General features: G+C 36.7%; 2 protein-coding genes across 3 annotated transcripts in view; one reads left to right on the top strand and one right to left on the bottom strand.

Moving 5' to 3' along the window:
* Window positions 1-22304, top strand: part of lrp1ab (low density lipoprotein receptor-related protein 1Ab) — a 95665-nt gene that overhangs the window by 51303 nt on the left and 22058 nt on the right. For both annotated transcript variants that reach the window (XM_043224624.1, XM_043224623.1), the window contains exons 17-42: window positions 798-923; window positions 1028-1144; window positions 1237-1317; window positions 1413-1580; window positions 4352-4534; window positions 5103-5300; window positions 5664-5909; window positions 6156-6353; window positions 8312-8516; window positions 8611-8775; window positions 8854-9098; window positions 9527-9658; window positions 10704-10931; window positions 11760-11934; window positions 12808-12902; window positions 12998-13147; window positions 13271-13414; window positions 14107-14232; window positions 14323-14454; window positions 14547-14681; window positions 14763-14892; window positions 14998-15124; window positions 15806-15957; window positions 16101-16225; window positions 16408-16782; window positions 21701-21890. In XM_043224624.1, coding sequence (XP_043080559.1) covers window positions 798-923; window positions 1028-1144; window positions 1237-1317; window positions 1413-1580; window positions 4352-4534; window positions 5103-5300; window positions 5664-5909; window positions 6156-6353; window positions 8312-8516; window positions 8611-8775; window positions 8854-9098; window positions 9527-9658; window positions 10704-10931; window positions 11760-11934; window positions 12808-12902; window positions 12998-13147; window positions 13271-13414; window positions 14107-14232; window positions 14323-14454; window positions 14547-14681; window positions 14763-14892; window positions 14998-15124; window positions 15806-15957; window positions 16101-16225; window positions 16408-16782; window positions 21701-21890 — 4348 coding nt within the window. The remainder of the gene's footprint in view (window positions 1-797; window positions 924-1027; window positions 1145-1236; window positions 1318-1412; window positions 1581-4351; window positions 4535-5102; window positions 5301-5663; window positions 5910-6155; window positions 6354-8311; window positions 8517-8610; window positions 8776-8853; window positions 9099-9526; window positions 9659-10703; window positions 10932-11759; window positions 11935-12807; window positions 12903-12997; window positions 13148-13270; window positions 13415-14106; window positions 14233-14322; window positions 14455-14546; window positions 14682-14762; window positions 14893-14997; window positions 15125-15805; window positions 15958-16100; window positions 16226-16407; window positions 16783-21700; window positions 21891-22304) is intronic.
* LOC122328739 (delta-type opioid receptor-like) lies at window positions 17791-19628 on the bottom strand. Its single transcript, XM_043224631.1, has one exon. The coding sequence runs from the start codon at window positions 19362-19364 to the stop codon at window positions 18351-18353; it is 1014 nt and encodes a 337-aa protein (XP_043080566.1). The 5' UTR covers window positions 19365-19628; the 3' UTR covers window positions 17791-18350.

Genomic DNA, 22304 nt, shown 5'->3' with positions numbered 1-22304 from the left:
GTGTCCTTTTGTTTCACATTTTTTAGATATGCAAAAACCACAAACATCAACATTCAAAAGTTCACCAAGGCTGCATTTTTTTTTATCAAAGATACATTAAAGTAAAAAACTGTAGTTATGTGAAATATTATTGAATTCTTCAAAAACTTTTTTGTTTTAATATATGTGACCCTAAATCTCAAAACCTTAAGTCTTAAGTCACTGGAGTATATTTGTAAAAAGAGTCAAAAATGCATTATATGGTTCAAAATGATTGTTTTTACTTTTATGCCAAATATTATAGAATATTTAGTAATGTTCCATGAAGATATTTAGTCAATTTTCTACCATAAATATATTAAAACTATTAAACATTTTTAGGTGATTTAAAGGTGATTTTCTCAGTATTTAGATTTTTTTTTGTTCCCTCAGATTCCAGCTATTGTCCTATCCTAACAAACAATACATGGATGGAAAGCTTATTTATTCAGCTTTCATATGATATAGAAATATTTCACACATATTTTGAAATGTGATTTATTTTTGTGATGCTAAGAAGATTTTCAGCAGATGTTACTCCAGTCTTCAGTGTCCTTTTGATCGTTCAGAAATCATTCTTGAAATTAAAAATATTTATTGTTATCAATGTTGAAAACAGTTGTGATGCTTAGTATTTTTCTGCTTTAGGCATGGGTAACTGTGTGATTACTACGTCCATGCCACTAGGTGTCAGTATAAATCACACTGTTATATTAGCCACAAAAAGAACAAAACATTATTGAGTGAACATTTAAATGGTCCTATTTGTCCTGTTTCAGACCAGCACACCTGTCCTGCAGACCGCTTTAAGTGCCAGAATAACCGTTGTATCCCACTGCGCTGGCTTTGTGATGGAGACAATGACTGTGGGAATGATGAAGACGAGTCCAACAGCACCTGCTTGGGTATTGTGAACTACTTAATTGGATTTTAAAGCATTTTTCCCCAGTGAATGTCCAATTACTTTTATGCGCTTTGTAAATTGACACGGTTTTCTTTTCTGTCCTAGCACGCACGTGTCCATCCAATCAGTACCCGTGTGCCAGTGGCCGTTGTATTCCTGTCTCCTGGACTTGTGACCTGGATGATGATTGTGGCGATCGCTCCGATGAACCACCATCTTGTGGTATCTAAATTTGAGCCTCTTTTCCTTTTGCTGTCATGCCACGCTGTGAACCCTTTTCTTTATCTCCTCTTGTCTCTTGTCTGTCTCTCCAGCATATCCCACCTGTTTCCCACTGACTCAGTTCACTTGTGCCAATGGACGCTGTATAAATGTGAACTGGCGTTGTGATAATGGTGAGTTTCTAATGCCGTCTACGAACGTGTGTTTGTCGTACTCTGATTTATAATGTCCCGTAACCACCATCGTGTGTGTGTGTGTGTGTTTTTAGATAACGACTGCGGGGATAACAGTGATGAAGCCGGCTGCAGTCACTCGTGCTCCAGTGTCCAGTTTAAATGCAATAGCGGCCGCTGTATTCCAGAGTACTGGACCTGTGATGGAGACAATGACTGTGGAGATTACAGCGATGAGACTCACGCCAACTGTACCAATCAAGGTGAGTCTGAAAAGTTGATCAAATTTGGTGAGTTAGTAAAAGTCTTACTCCAAACATAGTTTTTTTGGAAAAATTACTTCAGTCAGTTATTTGTTTTAGTTGTTTATTTATTTTATGTTGTTTTAATTTTAAAGTATGTTAAAACTTGATAAATTGTGTAAATTTATCAAAACAAAATTAACCAAAAAAATACAAAAAACAGATAAAAAAGTTTACTCAAAATAAATGTTTATTTGATTTGTTTATTTTGTTAAAAATTGTTTAAATAAATAATATTTAAATTGTTAGAAGATAGCAGATTTGTTACATTAAAATAGCGTGACGTCTCAAATTGTGGTATCTGGCAGAACTCCATAGAAAGGCATCTTGAGGTTGATTATTAATAAGATGAGGCACTGATTCACCCATCATTTGTTTGAAACACAAAATGTGACCCTGGACCACTCAACCAATCACAAGGGTCAATTTTTTTTTAAATTGAGATTTATACATTATGTATGGTGATGTATGGTTTGGACAGGGCAATATTTGGGTGAGATACAGCTATTTGAAAACTGCAAATAAATAACCTTTAAAGTTGTCCAAATGAAGTTCTTAAGAATGCATATTACTAATTAAAAAGGTTTTGATACATTTACAGCAGGAATTTCACAAAATATCTTCATGGAACATAATTTCTTTATGATTTTGGCAATAATTTTCATCCACACCATGTATTTTTGGTTACTGCTACAAATATACCTGTGCTGGGTCCAGAGTCACAAATGATATTTTTTAATAGCATCAGCCTCTTTCTTACCGTATTTATATTGTGTAAACTGTCAGCTTATTCTCTGAAGCTATTTTAGTTGTGTGGGCCTTCTGAAGTGTCTCTAGATTTTGAGCGAAACCACAATGACTAATGCTGCCGAGCTCTTCATTAACTGGAGTAAATCACGATTTCAAAAACTAGGCTGTCATCTTTCTCTTTTTTTGTGGTTCGTGGTGAAACACGTAAACCACAAAATGTTGAAGAATGTCTGCGAGGAGTGCAGGGAGTGAGAGTCCCTGTGGAGAGCAGTGTTAATGACTGCTCTGAGAGCTGCTATCTAAAGGGATTACACAAGCACAGATGTGCCGGCTGGTGGATCCACATGTGCGGCTTTGTTCATATCTCTTTGTCTCTCCACAAGTCCCGTTCATGTGGCTTCATAGCTATTAATTGGTCAATGGTTGGCCGGGCCCTGCGTGGAACAGGGATAGAGGGTTAGGTTCTGTTTTGAGGGTCTGGGCTCTGTCCTTCTCTTCTCTAATCCCTACGGCATGCCGGTGCTTAATAGACTCACAGAATCAATGCAGCAGAACCAAGCCAGAGGCCTAATGAGAGTGCTGGGCCTTCTGGGAGCCTGGCAGTGTGTTTGTGCCTGTGTAAAGATGTAGAACTGAATGAGGTCATGCTTGCATGAGTTGTGAAGGAGAGATTTTTCATAAAGTCATCGAGTATGAGTTTGAAGTAGGGATGTTAAAAGTAACGGGCCTTTGGTACCAAGTCAATTTAAAAGTAAATGTAATGATAGCGGTTCTTCTGAAAAATAAAAAAGCTGTTCGTTTGAATAAAACGCAATAAAGTGCAAGTTTGATATTAACATTTGAATTAAATAGAGGACAGTTAAGTAGCAAATTTATTTAAAAAAATCTGCATTGATTAAAAATCTATTGTTTAACTGTGTGTGTGTGTGTATATATATATATCTCAGAGGTTTAATTTAGAAATATTCAAAGGCAACATTCCAATTAATTTATATTTGTCAATATTTAGAGTGGCATTGTGTTGAGTACATTAATACAGTATTTCCAAAAATATTATTTTATTCTTTTTTTTTTTTTTTTTTAATTGTTTATGATGTTTGTGTGTGATTTATAATTTAGAGATTTTTAAAGGCTGCATGCCATTGTTTATATCATCTTCTTTTTATAATTCAGGAGTGTAAAAAGTAGCATATGCATTTTTTGTGTAATTGCGTTTCTATAAATATTGAAATATATTTATTTTCTCCCTTTACTAAACAATTATTAGTAATATGTAACTGTTAACTTTTTAATTTTATTTTTGAGTCTGCAAAAATAAAGGAAAACAATGTCAGGAATATAATTTAAAAATATTTGAGGGCTACATTACATTTTTTATTTATTTTTTGGTCATAAATAGTACAGCGTGAAATAGCATATTAATGTTTGCTAAAATATGTAAAATTATACTCCAGTCAGATTTTAGTTTGATATCAGCTATTTTGTTTTTGTGTGTGTGTGTTGTGTGTGTGTGTGTGTGTGTGTGTGTGTGTGTGTGTGTGTGTGTGAGAGAGAGAGAGAGACTCCAACTGCATGCAGCTCGACCAGTATGATGTCATTCGGGTCAGTTCACCCCAGCAGATCCCTATTCTAGGACACACTTCTCTCTGTTTATGGATGAGCTCTGGTTTTCCGCTTCCCCCTTTCCGTACTCTGCCAGACACTAACCTTTGCCATGAGGGAAAGCCTTTATGTCTGATGCCTAATGATGGTCGTCACAGTGCCAGCCCTGGACCGCTGTTCATGAGAAAGTTTGCTTTGGATCAGTTCATTGTGGCTGTGCCTCACACTGGTTACAATCTCCATCCCTGGGAACTGATTTTTGACATCAGGAAGCCAAGCTCTCATTACCATCAAATAATAAGATATGTGTCCGTGCCTTTGTATGAGTGTTCAAACGGCTACATTGTAATTATGTGTCCCATTTTTGCCTTTGTCTGCAGCCACGCGGCCTCCCGGCGGTTGCCACACGGATGAGTTCCAGTGCCGAATGGATGGTTTGTGTATTCCTTCGCGATGGCGCTGCGATGGAGACACGGACTGCATGGACCTCAGCGATGAGAAGAACTGTGAGGGCGTCACACAAACGTGCGACCCTGCCGTCAAGTTTGCCTGCAAGGACTCGGGTTAGTTCACGTTTGGCCCTCTTAAATGTGTTTCAGAGACAATCATTATTAAATCTAGTAGTGTCAAACGGTTAATCTGGTTAAACACAATTTTCATGATAACATAATATATGAGTGTGTACTGTGTATATTTATTATGTATATATAAAAACAAGCACATGAATGTATATTTTGAAGAAAATTATATATATATATATATATATATATATATATATATATATATATATATGTAAATGTTTATTTAAATATACATAATAAATAATCAGTACACAACAAAAACTTTTATTTTGGATGCGATTAATCGTGTGTCAGCAAAACATCAACTCAAAATCAAAAGGTTTGCCAGTTTTAGTCTGTATGCATTAGCTTTAACAGCATCTTTATGCAGGTGTAATTCAAAAAAATAGCTGCTTATGTATTTAAAATGTATCAAACCCTTTATACCCTTGCATAAACCCTATTTTGTCTAGTAAAATTAGCTTTTTTCATTCAACTAAAAATTATAAATTGCAGTATTTTTGCAAGTGAATTACTGAATTGATTTTTTTTTTCTTTTTGTATATTTTAGCTCGCTGTATCAGTAAGGCCTGGGTTTGTGACAGGGACAGTGATTGCGAGGATAACTCAGATGAAGAAAACTGCGAGGCTCTTGAGTGCAAGCTCTCCCATCATGTTTGTGCCAGCAATGACTCCATCTGCCTACCTCCTGAGAAACTGTGCGACGGCATGGACGATTGTCCCGATGGCTCGGACGAGAAGCTTTGCAGTAATGCAAATTACTTAAATTACTTTAATGATAGCGTGAATTGTTTTCATGTAATGATGATCTATAGTAGATCTGTCAAAATTCAAAAAGCACAATAAAAGTATTCGGTGTGACATGTTTGCTATATTGCATATAATATAACTCCAGAATAATTCTGAATATAACCCAGAGGGCTACATTTTCCGTATGGTTTTATTTGTTTTGGTCGTTTAATGGAGCTTGACGACTAGTAGATCTTGTTTTCTTTATGGATGAATGCCTTCAGATTGAATTAATAACAGACTTTTTTTTTACAGCCTTGCAGCAACTTACTCATAAACACCCTTTCAGTCCCACCTGATTCTTTACCTGTTTTGGTTCTAGATCTCTGCACGATGGATAATGGAGGCTGCAGCCACAACTGTACCATCGCTCCTGGTGAGGGCATCCTGTGCTCCTGCCCAGTTGGCATGGAGCTGGGTACCGACAACAAGACCTGCCAGATTCAGAGCTTCTGCGCCAAGCATCTCAAGTGCAGCCAGCGCTGCATGCAGGAGAAGGCCACTGTTAAGTGCGCTTGCTATGAAGGCTGGGCGCTCGGGCCAGACGGCGAGAGCTGCAAGAGCACTGGTGAGGGAAAGACAGGACGAATAAACATACCTAGAATATTTCAGTTTTACTAGACCAGTACACTGGTGTATATAAAAGATCTTTATAACTGGTTAACAATTAATTAATTATTGTATTGTATTGTATTATATTATATTATAAAATATAACATGACTTTACATTATATGTGTGTAGAGACTTTCTGGACTTTACGGAGTCAAGGATTAGCAGTGCGCTGGTCTCATGTGCTTTGTCCGTGTTCTTTAGATCCTTTCAAGCCCTTCATCATTTTCTCCAACCGTCATGAGATCCGTCGGATTGACTTGTACAAGGGCGAGTTCAGCGTGCTGGTGCCTGGCCTGCGTAACACCATTGCCCTGGATTTCCACCTCAACCAGAGTGCCCTCTACTGGACCGATGTGGTTGAAGACAAGATCTATCGGGGAAAGCTTTCGGAGAACGGAGGTAATTGAATGTCTTAGCCCCATGGGAGTGGTCATGTGGTTAGATGTTAAGAATTCACTGTTTTTTGTCCTGGTTAAATACATCTTACAATTGCATGTTGTTGATTGAGAAAGGTTTTGTAAGGTTTTTTTTTTTTTAAGAATGCTCGTCTCTGTCAAGCCTGCATTTATTTAATCCAAAGTACAGCAAAAACAGTACAATTTTGAAATGTTTCTACTATTTAAAAATATCTTCTTTTTTTTTTATTTGAATACTTTCAAAACTTACAAAAGCTTTGAGTTTTCAGATTCAATTAAAAAATAATAACAAATGTTTCTTAAACCGCAAATCATCATATTAGAAATATTTCTGAAGGATCATCGTGATGTGACATTGTCGGCTGGAGGAATGATGCTGAAAATTTTGCTTTGATCATAGGAATAAATTACATTTTAAAATATGTACAAATTGAAAACTGTTATTTTAAATATTTCACAATATAATTTATTTTTGCTGTATTTTGGATTAAATAAATGCGGGCTTGTTGAGAACAAAGCATTAAAAATCTTACTTTTATACATGTCAAATATATATTATATATATATATATATATATATATATATATATATATATATATATATACACACACACACACACACGGAGTACATGTATATGTTTGGATTAGGGTTACAACATTCTTTTTAGTCAGAGAACTGTATTATTTAACTTAATAATAGCTTCAAGGAAAAGGGACCTTCAATCACATTCTCGTTTTAAAGACTTGTGTAAAGTTCTGAGTTGACTTTGTTGTCTAACTGTGTTTTCCCACATTGTTCTGTTCTTCTCAGCATAACAAGTTAGTCCGTAATTATTACAACTATTTTCGGTTCACAAAACCACAGCATGAGTCTAAGTGAGTCTGTGTGTGATCGTAGCACAGGAATTTGGACGCCTCTGTCTTTACCCATTTAACTCATTTTTAGTTTGCGTGACTACAGCCAGAGTAAAAGTAAAGTGTCAGAAGCCTTAGTTGCTTCGAAATGTGTGCACACACCTCCCTCTCTGAAGAGCTCTTTCCAGAGATATGATACGCTGTCCAAGTTTTGGATCCCTGCTGTCATCTTTGACAGAGTAAAAATATAACCGACATTGCTGCCAACACTGAAACAAAATAACAAAGTGTTGTTTCTCAACCCCCATCGGAGAGGCAGCGCTGTCTCCAGCCCAACAGAGGGCCGTTCTGGGCCTTTAATTACTGCTCTGTATAAGAGTCTCTCTCACAGATCAGAGTGCAGCTTGTCTTGATTGGAAATCATTTTTTCTTTTTCCACATGGCTGTAGCTCAGAGTGGGGGAATATTTATTGCAGCATTGACTTAAATGGCTTTCAGGCTGGAAGCTATCAAACGATTTATTAGCCAATATATACAGTCTGAGACCACTGGTAAAAATGCTTCTACTTTGTTTTAATACAATTTTCTTCATTTTAAAGTGTATTATGTATAAAGTTTTGAGTGAAAAGTTAAACTTAGTATTTGGTTTGTTTTCCTTTTGGAGCCCTTAAGATGAAGATGATGTTCTCCACTATGATCTGAGATTATGCAAAAAACATTTTGAGCTTCATTGAACGTCTGACACATGATTAGTGTCACTATTCTCTTATTCACTTAATAATAATAATAATTATTATTATTATTATTATTATTATTTACAAAATGCACTATTAATGACATTCTTAAATATAATCTTCAGCAAATCTCAAAATGTGGGTATAGATACTAACTTTTAATTTTGTGACGACTATTTGTAGGGTTTATATATATATATATATAGGTGCAGTGTAATGACTTATCATTTGGCCAGAATTATTACATTGGATCTGTTATTTCTTTGGTTAAATGATCATTTTTTAGCATCCTGAACCTTTTATTTCTAGGTTTAACTTCCATTCCTATTATTTCTCCTTGTCTTGGTGTTTAGCTCTCACCAGTTTTGAGGTGGTGATTCAGTACGGTTTGGCCACTCCGGAGGGTCTGGCTGTGGACTGGATCGCAGGAAACATCTACTGGGTGGAAAGTAACCTGGATCAGATCGAAGTGGCCAAGCTGGATGGTACCATGCGTACAACACTGCTAGCCGGAGAAGTGGAGCATCCACGTGCCATTGCACTTGACCCAAGAGATGGGTAAAACATTATATACTTTGATAGCTCTGCTATTCTTCAGTTATCTTGACAGAATTAGGTTGTTAAAAGAAACGTTTCTTTTTTTTCCTCCCAGTATTCTGTTCTGGACAGACTGGGACGCCAACTCCCCTAGGATAGAGGCTGCGTCTATGAGTGGGGAGGGCCGTCGCACCATCCACAAAGAGACTGGGAATGGTGGCTGGCCCAATGGCCTCACTGTGGACTACCTGGAGCGCCGTATCCTGTGGATTGATGCCAGGTATGCACTTCTGGCACAAGTAGTGAAATATGCACATTTAGTCACCTTGATCTTCTAAAAATAAAAATATTTCTTTAGATCTGACGCCATCTACTCTGCTGCTTACGACGGTTCCGGCCTAATCGAGGTGCTCCGGGGACACGAACACTTATCGCATCCGTTTGCCGTCACCATGTATGGAGGAGAGGTCTATTGGACGGACTGGCGGACCAACACTTTGGCTAAAGCCAATAAATGGACAGGACACAATGTGACGGTGGTCCAGAGAACAAACACTCAGCCATTTGATCTTCAAGTGTTTCATCCTTCTAGACAACCTCAGGGTGAGAAACAGCATGACCTGAACTAATATGTCAAAAAAAAAAACTGTCAGGAAACTCGTTTATATTTTGTTTCATGTGTACGTTGTGAACGCAAGTGTTGTATTTGTAAACCAAACCTATTAAAACTATTTTCTTTTACTGAAATAAACCACAAAACAAGTCATAAATTTGATGGTTTGTTAGGGTAGGACAATATACAACTATTTGAACTATTTGATATGATATAATTCAGTATAAATTTTTCTCATCTATAAAAATGGCCACAGAAGCAGTAATGATGTTGTGAAATCAGAAATGTTGCCGTGACAATAAGTGCCTAAGCTACAAAAACGTAATTTTTTTTTTATATTAAAACTAAATATAAATATATAAAAAAACATTAAAGTAAAAGCTTAATATAAATAACTCGTTTACTTCCTCCTTTGCAGCTCCCAACCCGTGTGCAGCGAATGATGGGAAAGGGCCGTGCTCTCATCTGTGCCTCATCAACTATAACCAAACCTTTTCCTGTGCCTGTCCACACCTCATGAAACTCAAGGCAGACAAGCACACCTGCTACGGTAGGCTCCTCCTCCCTCAGCCCTAAGATTCAATCAAATGCTCAATCGTTAGAAAGTACTGAAGGGAGTACTATTTTACTAATTACTAAATACTGAAAAACATATTACATTGCCCATGACCATGGCATTTCAAACAACATATTCAAATATTTGGAACAATATAAACCGAACTAAGAAACAACAGGCATTATTTCACAGTATATTGTCACATGACCTCAATATATATGTTTTTAGTATGGCTGTTTTTAGAATTTTCATTTTAATCAGCCATACTGAAAATGGGAAGCAAAGCGCATGGCATTGTGGGATACACTAATCCACGCAGTAATCTCTTTTTTTTTTTGGTCACCCTGATATTCAGTTTTGGCAGCTTCAGCTTTCATTTGAAGAGTATTAGGAAGAATTGGCTTCTAATGCATACATGCCGCACAATTCGAAAAAACAGAAAAAAAAATCAAGCTGTGACAATTTTTCAGTTTGCTATTGTTTTGAATGCAGCAGTTCTTATCTCACACACTTTAGGGCAGATAGTATATGAATTGCGACACAGCATGAGGCTTTTCTTTTAGGTTTCTTTTGCGTTGGCGCTATAGATGCTCAATGTTAGATTTTTCAGGCCGGGCTGAATGTTAGTAGTCTTGTGTGGGCTGTGAATCTCGTTTAACCGTCAAGACAACATCAGTGCACCCTGCTGCCCAGATGCACGATCAGTGTTTAGTATTCAACAGCACAGCTCCATTATGGCTGTATGGAGAGCAGAATGATTGGAGTAGAGGACCTGTAGGTTCGGTGATGAATTAACACTGACATCAGATAGCGGCAAACGCAGGAGTAAGAGCTCTCCGGTTCAGGCTAATTGATATTGAGACTGTAGACTTTACTAATGCTGTTCATTCTTTAATTTAACACTAATATACGGATATATGGAAAAATACATGATTGCAATTTAACAATAGCTTTTGTACAAAATGATTTTATAGCTATTATTTGTTTTGCATGCACTTTATATCTGTATATCTATTGACAATGTCTTGTTTTTGTCCAGAGTACCGCCAGTTCCTGCTGTACGCTCGTCAGATTGAAATCAGAGGGGTGGACATTGATAATCCCTATTACAACTACATCATCTCTTTCACTGTGCCCGACATTGACAATGTTACAGTGGTGGATTATGATGCTCTGGAGCACCGCATCTACTGGTCTGATGTTCGCACTCAGACGATTAAAAGAGCCTTCATCAATGGGACTGGTGTGGAGACGGTGGTATCAGCTGGTGAGATGATGGTTTATGCTAATAATCTATTGGTCTGAATCTATACTGGCCCAAAATACATACGAACACTTAAAAATGAACCTTGATTGCTTTATACAGCAACATAGTGAAATGAACAGTAAAATAAATTATGCTGTGAAAGTTATCTGATCAGGTCATTTTTAAAGAAAGTATGATGTCCGTTTCCAGTTAACTATGGTCATGGTCCATTATGTTTTATAATCAGAAAAAAAAGTGTAAATCCAAAAAATATGTATAAAAATGTATATGTATATGTATATATTCTTCTTAAGTAATGAATGCAAGACAAAGTGTTTCTAGGCCTATATTCACCAAACATTTTATCTTACCACTAGGATTTTTACTTAAAAGCAGTAAATGTTTTTAGCTACATGAAATATTTTCTACAAAGCTAGTCTTAGTCTTAAGCTAAGTGTATGGGTGGGGTTGACCTTGTTGCTGTGAATGATGTCAGCATGCTTACTAACTAAGCTCATTGATTGGCTGATAGGAGAGGAGTCTCTGTTCGTAAAAATATTGCCAAGGGCAATGTTATGTTGCCGTATTCTTCTAAAGGTTTTAGGTAATTGTCAGCCTGTATGCTTCTCGTAAAAAAACATACATTAGCTATTTTTAGCACTAAAACACTTTGTGAAATACTATTAGAGTAATAATCTAGGAGTCCTAAATTTAGAACCGACAAGATTTTGTCCTAGCAAGTTAGGAGCTACTTTTAGCCTTAAGATGTTTTGTGAGTACAGACCCTGGTTTTCAGCCTGTTTGATCAATTTACAATTCTAATCATGATCTATTTTTGTTTTTTGCTAGACCTCCCTAATGCTCAGGGTCTAGCTGTTGACTGGGTCTCCAGAAACCTGTTCTGGACAAGCTATGATACGAATAAGAAGCAGATCAATGTTGCTCGCCTGGACGGGTCCTTCAAGAACGCTGTAATCCATGGACTGGACAAGCCTCACTGTTTGGTGCTACATCCTATCCTAGGGTTAGTACAAGCACACTACACATGTACAATTGCTAGCATTAGTTCCTCTCTGTCATTTTACTCTCTTTAGCCTCTTTCGCTCTCAGCTTGTTTACTAGGCCACATTTGGAGAGGAGCAGATGCCGTGCCAGTATGTTTCTGGCAGAGATTGTGAAGGGTGTAGATGAGAAATGTAGACGTTGCTCATTAGCGTGAGCTATAGATTGGACAATATGGCTGCCCTCATGTTGCACTTCTTAGTCTGTTGCTGTGTGGCCAATGTGAACCAGATGTGTTTAGTGCTAGTGTGCTAGGTTTTAGACACGCCAGTTTCTAATAAAAAACAGCAAGCTTGTGCATGTAGGCAATAAAAGTAATTCAGCTGGTTTTTCATTTGTTCGGTGTGTTTTTTTGTGTATTTCTTCTCTCACTCTCACAGTACATCAGTGTTTAGAGGCATTCAGTTGACTATGAAGATATAAAGACACTTTCCTGGATTTTATTTTTAAACCAAACCAAAAGAAAACAGTACCCTTGGTTTTTATGTCCAGAATCTTGAATGACAAAATCTGCCTTTGCCTTGCCAACTAACTGAAAAAAAAAGTTTGAGTTGAAGTAATACATTTATTGAAACGAAAAAATCGAATAATTATATATTGAGCTATATAGAAATTAAAAAAAAAACGGATAAAAAATATAAAAACTTAAGTAAATTTAAAAATATATATAAAAAGCTAATAGGTATGACAAAAATGTATTCTGAAATTATAAAACCAAAAGCTAATTTGAAATGTTAATAAATACTATAAAATTATAAATAATAGTAAAACATTGTCACAGATAATTTACTTTATGTTAGGACTTTTGTCTTATTTTTTTGCACGTTGTTTGCAGAAAGCTCTACTGGCTGGATGGTGACAACGTCAGTATGGCCAACATGGACGGCACCAATCGCACATTACTGTTCACCAATCAGAAAGGCCCAGTGGGTGAGTGACCTGTCTTGTGCAGCTTTTGTTTGCCTAAAGCTAAATGGCAGCCTTCTAGAGATGGTGTTTGACACGTTGACTTCTTCCCATGGCAGGTCTGTCCATAGACTTTCACATGGAGCAGCTGTACTGGATCAGCTCAGGAAACGGCACCATTAACCGCTGTAAGCTGAACGGTTCTGGACTGGAGATCATTGAGGGTGTTAAAGGAAAACTCACAAAAGCTACAGCCCTCGCCATCATGGGTGAGACATCACCATCAACCTGTTTCCAGTGCAACAAAAGCTAAAACTAAAAATGTTCATAGAGTTCTCTGCATTGTTAACCAATATGGGATAAGTGACTGACCCGTTATGTTTTATGTGTAGGAGATAAGTTGTGGTGGGCCGATCAGGTCACAGATCAGATCGGTACATGTGACAAGAGCGATGGAGGCAACTGGAAGGTTCTGCGAAATAACACCTCACCCATGATGCATATGAAGATCTACAATGAGACTGTGCATCAGCTAGGTGTGTTTACATATTTATATTGATTATTTAACCCTAAAATGCATGTGATTTTGTCATAAATAAATATACAAGGGAACATTGAAATGAATCTTTATAAATTGTGTTGTTCTTTTTAAAATAAAACTATTAATTTCAATAATTTATTTTTAAAATTAAATTATTATTGGTGTTACTTAACTGACTGAATATTACATTTAAAGAATATCCAATTAAATGTAAAAGTAGATCTCATAATCAAAAAGGAATTTATGGATTCAGATGGCAAGACAATTCAATATTTATGTTATAATATAATAGAATATTAATTGGCACTTAATTGAATGTAAGGGACTTTGTCCTTTAAATTCATTTGGTGGTAAAAGTGACACGTTCTTCTTTATAAATTACAAGTTTAAAAGCAATACAATTTTTATATTTTTTATAAACATATTTTTATAATATTTTTATTTTTTTATATATTTTAATTAATATTAATTCTATGTTGTTAATAAAAAATATATAATGAATAACAACTATTATGATTATTTAATTTCAAGTAAATGTAAAAATAGTTCATATAATCAAAGGGGAATTCCTGGGTTGTCAGATTACATATTAAAATTAGGTCTTATTTCAATTAATGCTTAAAATGAATCTATGTTCATTATTATGAATGTATGTAAATTGTTGTATGTGTCCAATAACTACTATAGGTACCAACCTCTGCAGTAAGAACAATGGCGATTGCTCTCAGCTTTGCTTGCCAACTTCACCAACTACAAGAGCCTGCATGTGCACGGCCGGATATAGTCTGAAGAGTGGCCAACAGTCATGTGAAGGCAAGATCTCATACAAACATCGCTAATGTACACCATTTGCTTTCACATGACTACATTTTAACATTGTGTGTATGGCACTTCTTTATAAAGGCATGGGCTCGTTTTTGCTCTACTCTGTGCACGAGGGCATCCGTGGCATTCCTCTGGACCCGTCAGATAAATCCGATGCCCTGGTTCCTGTGTCAGGCACCTCTCTTGCTGTGGGCATTGACTTCCATGCTGGTGAGTTATGCGGATATCTTTGTGTACAAATATTTAGTCTGATAATTGCTCTGGATGAACTCGAGGTGTTTTGTGCTTCTTTTGCCCTGTAGAAAATGACACCATCTACTGGGTTGACATGGGCCTTAGCACTATTAGCCGAGCCAAAAGAGACCAGACCTGGAGGGAGGACATAGTGACCAATGGCATCGGACGAGTGGAAGGCATCACTGTGGACTGGATAGCGGGTGTGCAAATATTCAAACACACGATTAAAAGTGCATTACGTATTAGCGCATCTGATACATTGTGTTGTTTTGTATAAATAGGCAACATCTATTGGACTGATCAAGGCTTTGATGTGATTGAGGTGGCCAGACTCAATGGCTCCTTTCGCTATGTGGTCATCTCTCAGGGTCTGGACAAACCTCGTGCTATTACTGTACATCCAGAGAAAGGGTGAGGGAGTGCGTCTGTATTTTAAGTAAAGATAGAAATGTGTGCCTGTGAACATGAGTAAACTGTGTATGACCTAATCTCAGACTCAAGTATTTGTGTGTACAGGTATCTGTTCTGGACGGAGTGGGGACAGTATCCACGTATTGAAAGATCTCGTCTGGACGGTTCTGAGAGAGTAGTTCTTGTCAATGTCAGCATTAGCTGGCCCAATGGCATTTCCATTGATTACCAGGTTTGTACATAAAGACAATAGTTTTAAAACGAATCAATTTAAGGTTATTAGTTATTATAATTAAGACTTTTTTAATGCTGTTTTTTAAGCTTTCTGTTAGTGCTGTCAAACATTTAATCATGATGAATCATATCCAACATAAAATTACAGTTACAAATATATGCATAATAAATATACGCCATATACACACATATATTATGTAAATAGCATCTTTTATTTTGGATGCAATTATTTGTTTGACAGCGCTATTCTTTGTTCATTAAAAATCAATAAAAATATATATTGTGATTTCCACAAAAATATTAAACAGCTGCTTTAACATTTAATTGTAAGATCAGTTTCTTGAGTGTCAAATCAAAATAGTAGAACAATTTCTGACTGATCACGTATCACGGAAGACTAAAGTAAAATTCCCAGCCAAGGGAATGGATTGCAGTTGAAATTATATTCACTTTTAAAACGAATAAAAAAAATTTACATTTATTTTTAACAATTAAAATAAAAAACAAAAAAATTGTAGCAACCCCAAACTATTGGATGGTAGTATTAAGATTTTTATTTTATTTTAATAAAATATAAATAAAATTTAAATTAAATAAAAAATAATAATAAAATGTATTCCACCAATGACAGTAAAACAGTATAGTAAGTCTTATATAACTAATGTTGTACAATGTGTAGGAGGGCCTGCTGTATTGGTGTGATGCACGTACAGACAAAATTGAGCGCATAAATTTGGAGACTGGAGAAAACCGTGAGCTGGTGCTGTCTAGTAACAACATGGACATGTTTGCTGTTTCTGTATTTGAGGACTACATCTACTGGAGTGACAGGTGCCAACACATTATTCATTTACAACTGCTTATTATTACCCCTTTTAACCGGCCCCTTTTATTTGTATGTTTTCAAAGGTTTTTATATTTTTGCTGTGGATTTTACAGGTATTGAGCTTTTTATCTTCTCCTGATTTCTATAGGACGCATGCCAATGGCTCCATCAAGAGAGGAAACAAGGACAACGCCACAGATATGGTTTATCTGAGAACAGGAATTGGTGTACAGCTCAAAGACATTAAAGTCTTCAACCGTGCAAGACAGCATGGTGTGTATCCTCCTGAAAAGCACTCCAAATAACTTTTTTTTTTGCCTGTTTAGCAGGGATTTCCAATAACAAGGACCCCCTCCACTGGTTGGTTTTAGCCAACCAAGAGACCCTATTATATGAAAAGTTGGATTTTAACAATAGCGATTGTGTTTGTTTTAATATCTTAATATTGTTTGCAGGTACCAACGTCTGTAAAATTAACAATGGTGGTTGTGAACAGCTGTGTCTGTACCGAGGTAACGGCAATCGTACCTGTGCTTGTGCACACGGCATGCTAGCAGAGGACGGCCACAGCTGCAGAGATTACGATGGCTACCTTCTCTATTCGGATCGAACGATACTAAAGAGCATTCACTTATCGGATGAAACAAATCTCAATGCTCCTATTAAACCCTTTGAGGATCCAGAGCACATGAAGAACGTCATCGCCCTTACCTTTGACTACAGGGGTGGCGGTGGAAAAGGAGCCAACCTGATCTTCTACAGCGACATTCACTTTGGTAACATTCAGCAGATCAGCGATGACGGCTCTGACCGGAAGACCATAGTGGAGAGTAAGTGCTATTTCATTGCTCTGTTTTGCACACACCATCTGGATGAGGCTAACAGTGAGAAATAACAGTAAAACCAAGGGTATCACTTTATTTTAAGGTGTCCAAGAGTAATTACCTAGTTAAGTGCTTAGTAGTAGTCGTATTACATGAAACAAAATGCACTTACAATATAACTAAGTTATGGAACACTATGTACTTACAGTTTGTAATTGTGTAAATGTAATAGGTAGTTACACATTTGCATCCGACCAAGTTTTGTTGAACAGCTACTTATGTAACCAAAAGATTGTTACCTATGTGTTGCAGACTCATTAGTACACAGCTAAAATACATGCAATAAATTTCGAATTACAGAATATCACTACTTGCAAATAAAGTGTATCAAGATTGAACTTAAGCGTACAAGTAGCTGTGTAATAGACTTGGTCTGTTACATATGTGTAACAGTAGCTGCCTATTACATCTACATTATTACAACTTGCGATTACAGGCAGCTCCACAATTTACATTTACATGGTAGGTAGACATTGTTTTATGCAAGTACAACAGCTATTACTAAGTACTTGCGTAGCTAATTACTCTGCGTTATGACACCTCAATAAAAATTGTTACCAAACTGAGTACTTGAAAAAATGAAGTTATTTAGAAAAATACAGACTTTATTCAGCAGCACTGCATTTGATCAGAAGTGATGGTAAAGACTTATACATTGTTATAAAAAAGATTCTGTTTCAAACAACAAAAAAAATTTTATTCATCAAATAATTCTCAAAAATGGTTTAATTGTTTACACAAAAATATTAAACGGCACAACTGTTTTCATCATTGATATGAAAATTGAAAATTGAGCTTTGCCATCACAGGAATAAATACAATTTTAAAATTTATAGAAAACACTTATTCAAAGTTGGAAAAATATTTCACAATATTAGCATTTTATTTTACTGTGTTGTTTTTTTTAACAAATAAATGCCGCCTTAGTGTGCATTCCGCATTTAAATGGGGAGTATATGATGTGTATATGTATATTTCTACCAATTTAATATGCACATGGTCATTATTTAGAAATATTTGGAATTTTTTGGAACATATTTACGTACCAAATAGATTAGTGACCTTTTTTTCCATTTATTTTAGATGGTTAGACAGATGCCAGTGGAGCCTGAAAATGTGCTCTTACTACTTCATGCTACTACAGAAAAAACAAGTAACATTTAGTAAAAATTGCAAGCATTGAAAAAATACACCAAAAGCAAAGCCTTTCGTTCGAAGTTTGTGTTGCTTTTGTTGTAGACAGTTTCTTCCTGACAAGCCATATAATGAATCGGTAAAGAAAGCAAGCATGGATATTTTCATCATTAAAAGTCTGACATTGTCACTCGTGTACATTTCTTAACATTATATGATATATGTTCACATAACGATTACATAAAATTGTGTTCACAGGTTGGCTCTATACCTGGCAGAACAAATCAATGCAGTTCAAACATATGTCTAATATTTATTGTCTTTATCTCATAATTATATTTAGTCCCATTACTGCTTTTGCCTTTTACAGCAAAAGCCCATTAATTGTTATATCCTCCTGGTTGGGTGGGGGTGTCCAGCTCCGCAGGGTTAAAGGGCTCAACTATAGCGCTTCCTGGACACATAACGCACCCGCAACCTTTGCAGCACACTCGTCCCAATGTCAGCAGCTCTCTACGAAATTTGTTTGACATGAAAGCATAGAGCAGTGGATTGGCCACAGCCGAGGAACTCGCTAGCAGCCGGGCGACCATGGCGAAGTTCAGCTTATGTGTGTGTATACTGCTGTTATCGGTAGCAATGAGTACGAACATGAGAACGTAGGATGGCAGCCAGCAAATAGTAAAGACTAAGACCAACAGGATCGACGTCTTGGTCACCTGGTTCTGGTAGCGTTCCAGTTGTGATGCGGTACCCTGCAGTCGTGTGATTCGCAGGAAGCTGTAGAGTTTGGCGTACATGACGACGATGATGATCAGAGGGAAAGCAAAGCCGAACAGGAACAGGATGGCACTGTAAACCAGCTGGCTGAGGTCTGATAGAAACGCGAAGCAGAGGATGGGCGCAGTCCTTAATTGGCGGAAAGCGAACTGAGGTGCTGCGAGAGCGACGGCTAGCACCCACATGAGAATCACAGTGACACGCAGCCAGCGGCGCATTCGGAAACGATACGTCCAAGCGGGGTACACCACAATCAGGTAGCGTGTTACCGCTAATGCAGCTAGAGTGAATACACTCACCGAGTTACAGGTCACTCCCAGGAAGCTGATGACTTTGCATAGGATGCTGCTGAAGGGCCAGTACCCCAGTGCTATAGCGGCGGTGTGGAAGGGCAGGCAAATGAGCAGCAGGAGATCCGAAGCACTCAAAGCTAAAAGTAATGTATCTGTCCCTTGAAGAGACTGGAATCCATTTTTCCTCCTCCGTCCGGTCAGGACATAGATGACCAGCGAGTGTCCCACCAGCCCGATCAGCATGACTATCGCGTCCAGAGTGGGAGCTAAGACCCGTGTTAGTTCCCAGCTCAGACTCACACTTTCATGGCTAATATTCATGCTGAACACACACTGAAGAGAGCAGTTTACTGAAGTGTGGGGTGGAGATGAAGATCGCTGTCTGCTTCAGGCTAATAATTAGCCTTTTTGAGACTTAATAACTTCCTCACATGGCACAGCAACATTGGGGTGTTTAGTCCAAGAGATAAAGGGAATCTGTGCTGGGGTGGTTGTTAGTGATTAGCATTAGCATTTAGCAATATATCCTCCTAGGAAGTTGAGAATTCATGTTAACACTTTTTTTTTTCTGGTACATAGAGGACATAAAAAATAAATATATAAATAAAATATAGTTTAACCCTGCCCAGTCAGTTTTCATTAGGCTTTTTTATTTCACATTTAATAATATAGAAGAATTCAGGTGAGCTTTAGCAATAACCAATCAAATATCTAGAGACTGCAATGCTAATATCTATCATCAATTTTTTTTAAATCAAATGTTCTTTAAAAAGTGAATAGTACCAATAGTTGGTATATGATATGATAAATATAATGTAACTTAATACTTTAAGTTGTAAGGTAAAGTTGGTGCAGTATATTAATTTACATTATATTATATTATTATTATATTATCATTATATATATTATTATATTATAAATCTATTGGATTTGTATGCTGGCAGCTTGTAGTTATATTACATAATAGCTTTTTATTTAGTTGTTCATACTTTGAATTAGCTTTTTTTATTTGAAATTTATTTAAAAAAATTTGATTTTTAATTTGACCTTTATTTCATATTTAGTCATTTTGTACTTCAATTTAAATGTATCTTCAGTTAGTTGTCAGGGCAACTTTTCTAATTTTCATTAAGATTTTTTGGCAAAAATTAATAATTTATTTCAAGTTTATTTTATTTAACAGACATTATTTAAATGAACAGAAACAGTTTATTTTTTTATTTTAGTAAATAACACTAAGGTTTTGAATACGGGCAAAGACTACTAATACCAAAATATTTGTGTTTGATCCTTTGTTTTTAGAAAACAGTTACTTTGGAATGTGATCACTACTCAACTTCAAATAACTTATTTGAAATTAGGGAAGGTGCTTACCTCACGGCCATCCATGATTACTGTTTGCTTGTATTGATTGAGTAAAACCAGGCAACCCTGCAAAATTTGATTCCCTGCATCTGTCAATGTCCACCGCACAACTGTCGATTCTACTTGAATCTAATTGCCCAATGCAACTTTCCTCTTATAATCAATTGAATGACTCTTCAGAATCATTCCAATTCCTTAAGCTTGGCTATTCCAGGCTATTTCTTTGGCCTCCTCCTGCAAAGAAAGCGAGTCGACTCTCCTCAGCCTGTCCTAATGTACGATGTCTCGCAGAGGCGGAGAAGTAGTAGGAGGACGACTAACACCACAACAGTTCTCCTAACCTCCGAGTTCAAAGTACAGTGGGTGGTTCAGGCATCATAGTCTAAAACATCGATTGTCGGGTTTACTGGCCTTTTCCTAGAACATCATCGTTTCTGTGATGACGTCTCACCTGTCGGCTGTGGCTGTTACGCAAGCATCTTGTTACTCTTCCTTTGCCCTAAAGACTGGTGTGTTTTACAGGATCATTATTGGTTTTTAGCAAAAGTAAACACCTTGGTTGAGTATCCTTCCTGTTTTATGGTGGAGTAATCGGTGTCGTAAAGCAGCCATTGGTGTGATGCAAATAGATGCAGCGAAGCCTCACATAAATTTAGTGGAGGGCGACTATTATTCAGTGTGACTTTGACTCATTGAGACTCTTTTGACGGTGCTGACTGAAGCGCATTGCTCCGCATTGCTTTTCACCCCAGCGTTGTGTCTGAGACTCTTCCAGCAGTCCTCTCCTTTGTGGAAGAACTAGTCACCGTGGTTAAAGAGATTCACCGAGGGAGGGGTCTTGTATGCACAGCCACCCATCCATGAAATGACCGGATGACACTAAGCCACTAAACACACACATGCACCAGCAACAACGGCTATCTCACAGCACGCTGAAACCAACATGCACACGTATCATGGGATTAAACTGTTCACTGGGACAGGATAAGGTGTTTATAAAGAGATGTTTTGGACTTGCCCTGTGTTAATCACGGAATTGGTTCACTCGATGAAGCTTAGATGACGTTAATCCAGTTTGAAGTTGTTGCCATCCTTTCAGAGAAGTTCAAATGCCTTTTTTATTTGTTTCATTTGTAGAAAGCTGTAGAGTTGGTTTATTCAAAATAAATGCAGTGTGTCTATGTACAGAATGATAATAAAGAAAAACAGATCGGATGCAGTAGAGTTGTGCTTGGATCAGAAACAGAGCTTTATTTACTTCCTTTTAAGAACGTTTTCTTCTTTTCGAACAGATGTGGGATCAATTGAAGGTTTGGCTTATCACCGGGGTTGGGACACACTTTACTGGACCAGCTACACCACTTCCACCATCACACGCCACACTGTGGACCAGAGTCGCAGTGGAGCTTTTGACAGAGACACTGTGGTCACTATGTCCGGGGATGACCACCCCAGGGCCTTTGTTCTGGATGAATGCCAAGAGTATGAACATTGTATATCAATTTTGCCATGATGCAATGCTATGTTTTAATCTTTCATCTGGTCCTGCAATTCATAAAGTTTGAATCATATTCAGTGTGAACTACTACCCTACCAAATATGTTCATGTAATTAATATATATATATATATATATATATATATATATATATATATATATATATATATATATATATATATACATATGCAATAATTTAGTTTTTATTTAAAAAATTATAATTATTGAATAATATTTATATTAGTAATAATGATATATTCAATAATATATTTATTAATGCTGTCAAACAATTAATTGTGATTAATCGCATACAAATGTTTTTTTATATAATATGAGCATGTACTATGTATATTATGTATATATAAATACAAAAGTGCATGTATATACTGCTTAAAATGTG

This window comes from Puntigrus tetrazona, chromosome 23 (genome assembly GCF_018831695.1).
Source record: "Puntigrus tetrazona isolate hp1 chromosome 23, ASM1883169v1, whole genome shotgun sequence".
Taxonomy (NCBI): Eukaryota; Metazoa; Chordata; class Actinopteri; order Cypriniformes; family Cyprinidae; genus Puntigrus; species Puntigrus tetrazona.
The sequence above is the reverse complement of the archived record's forward strand: the minus strand, read 5'-3'. Positions and strand labels throughout refer to the sequence as shown.

Coding starts and splice junctions, on each gene's coding strand:
- LOC122328739 (XM_043224631.1), bottom strand. CDS start 19,364: ATGAATATTAGCCATGAAAGTGTGAGTCTGAGCTGGGAACTAACACGG.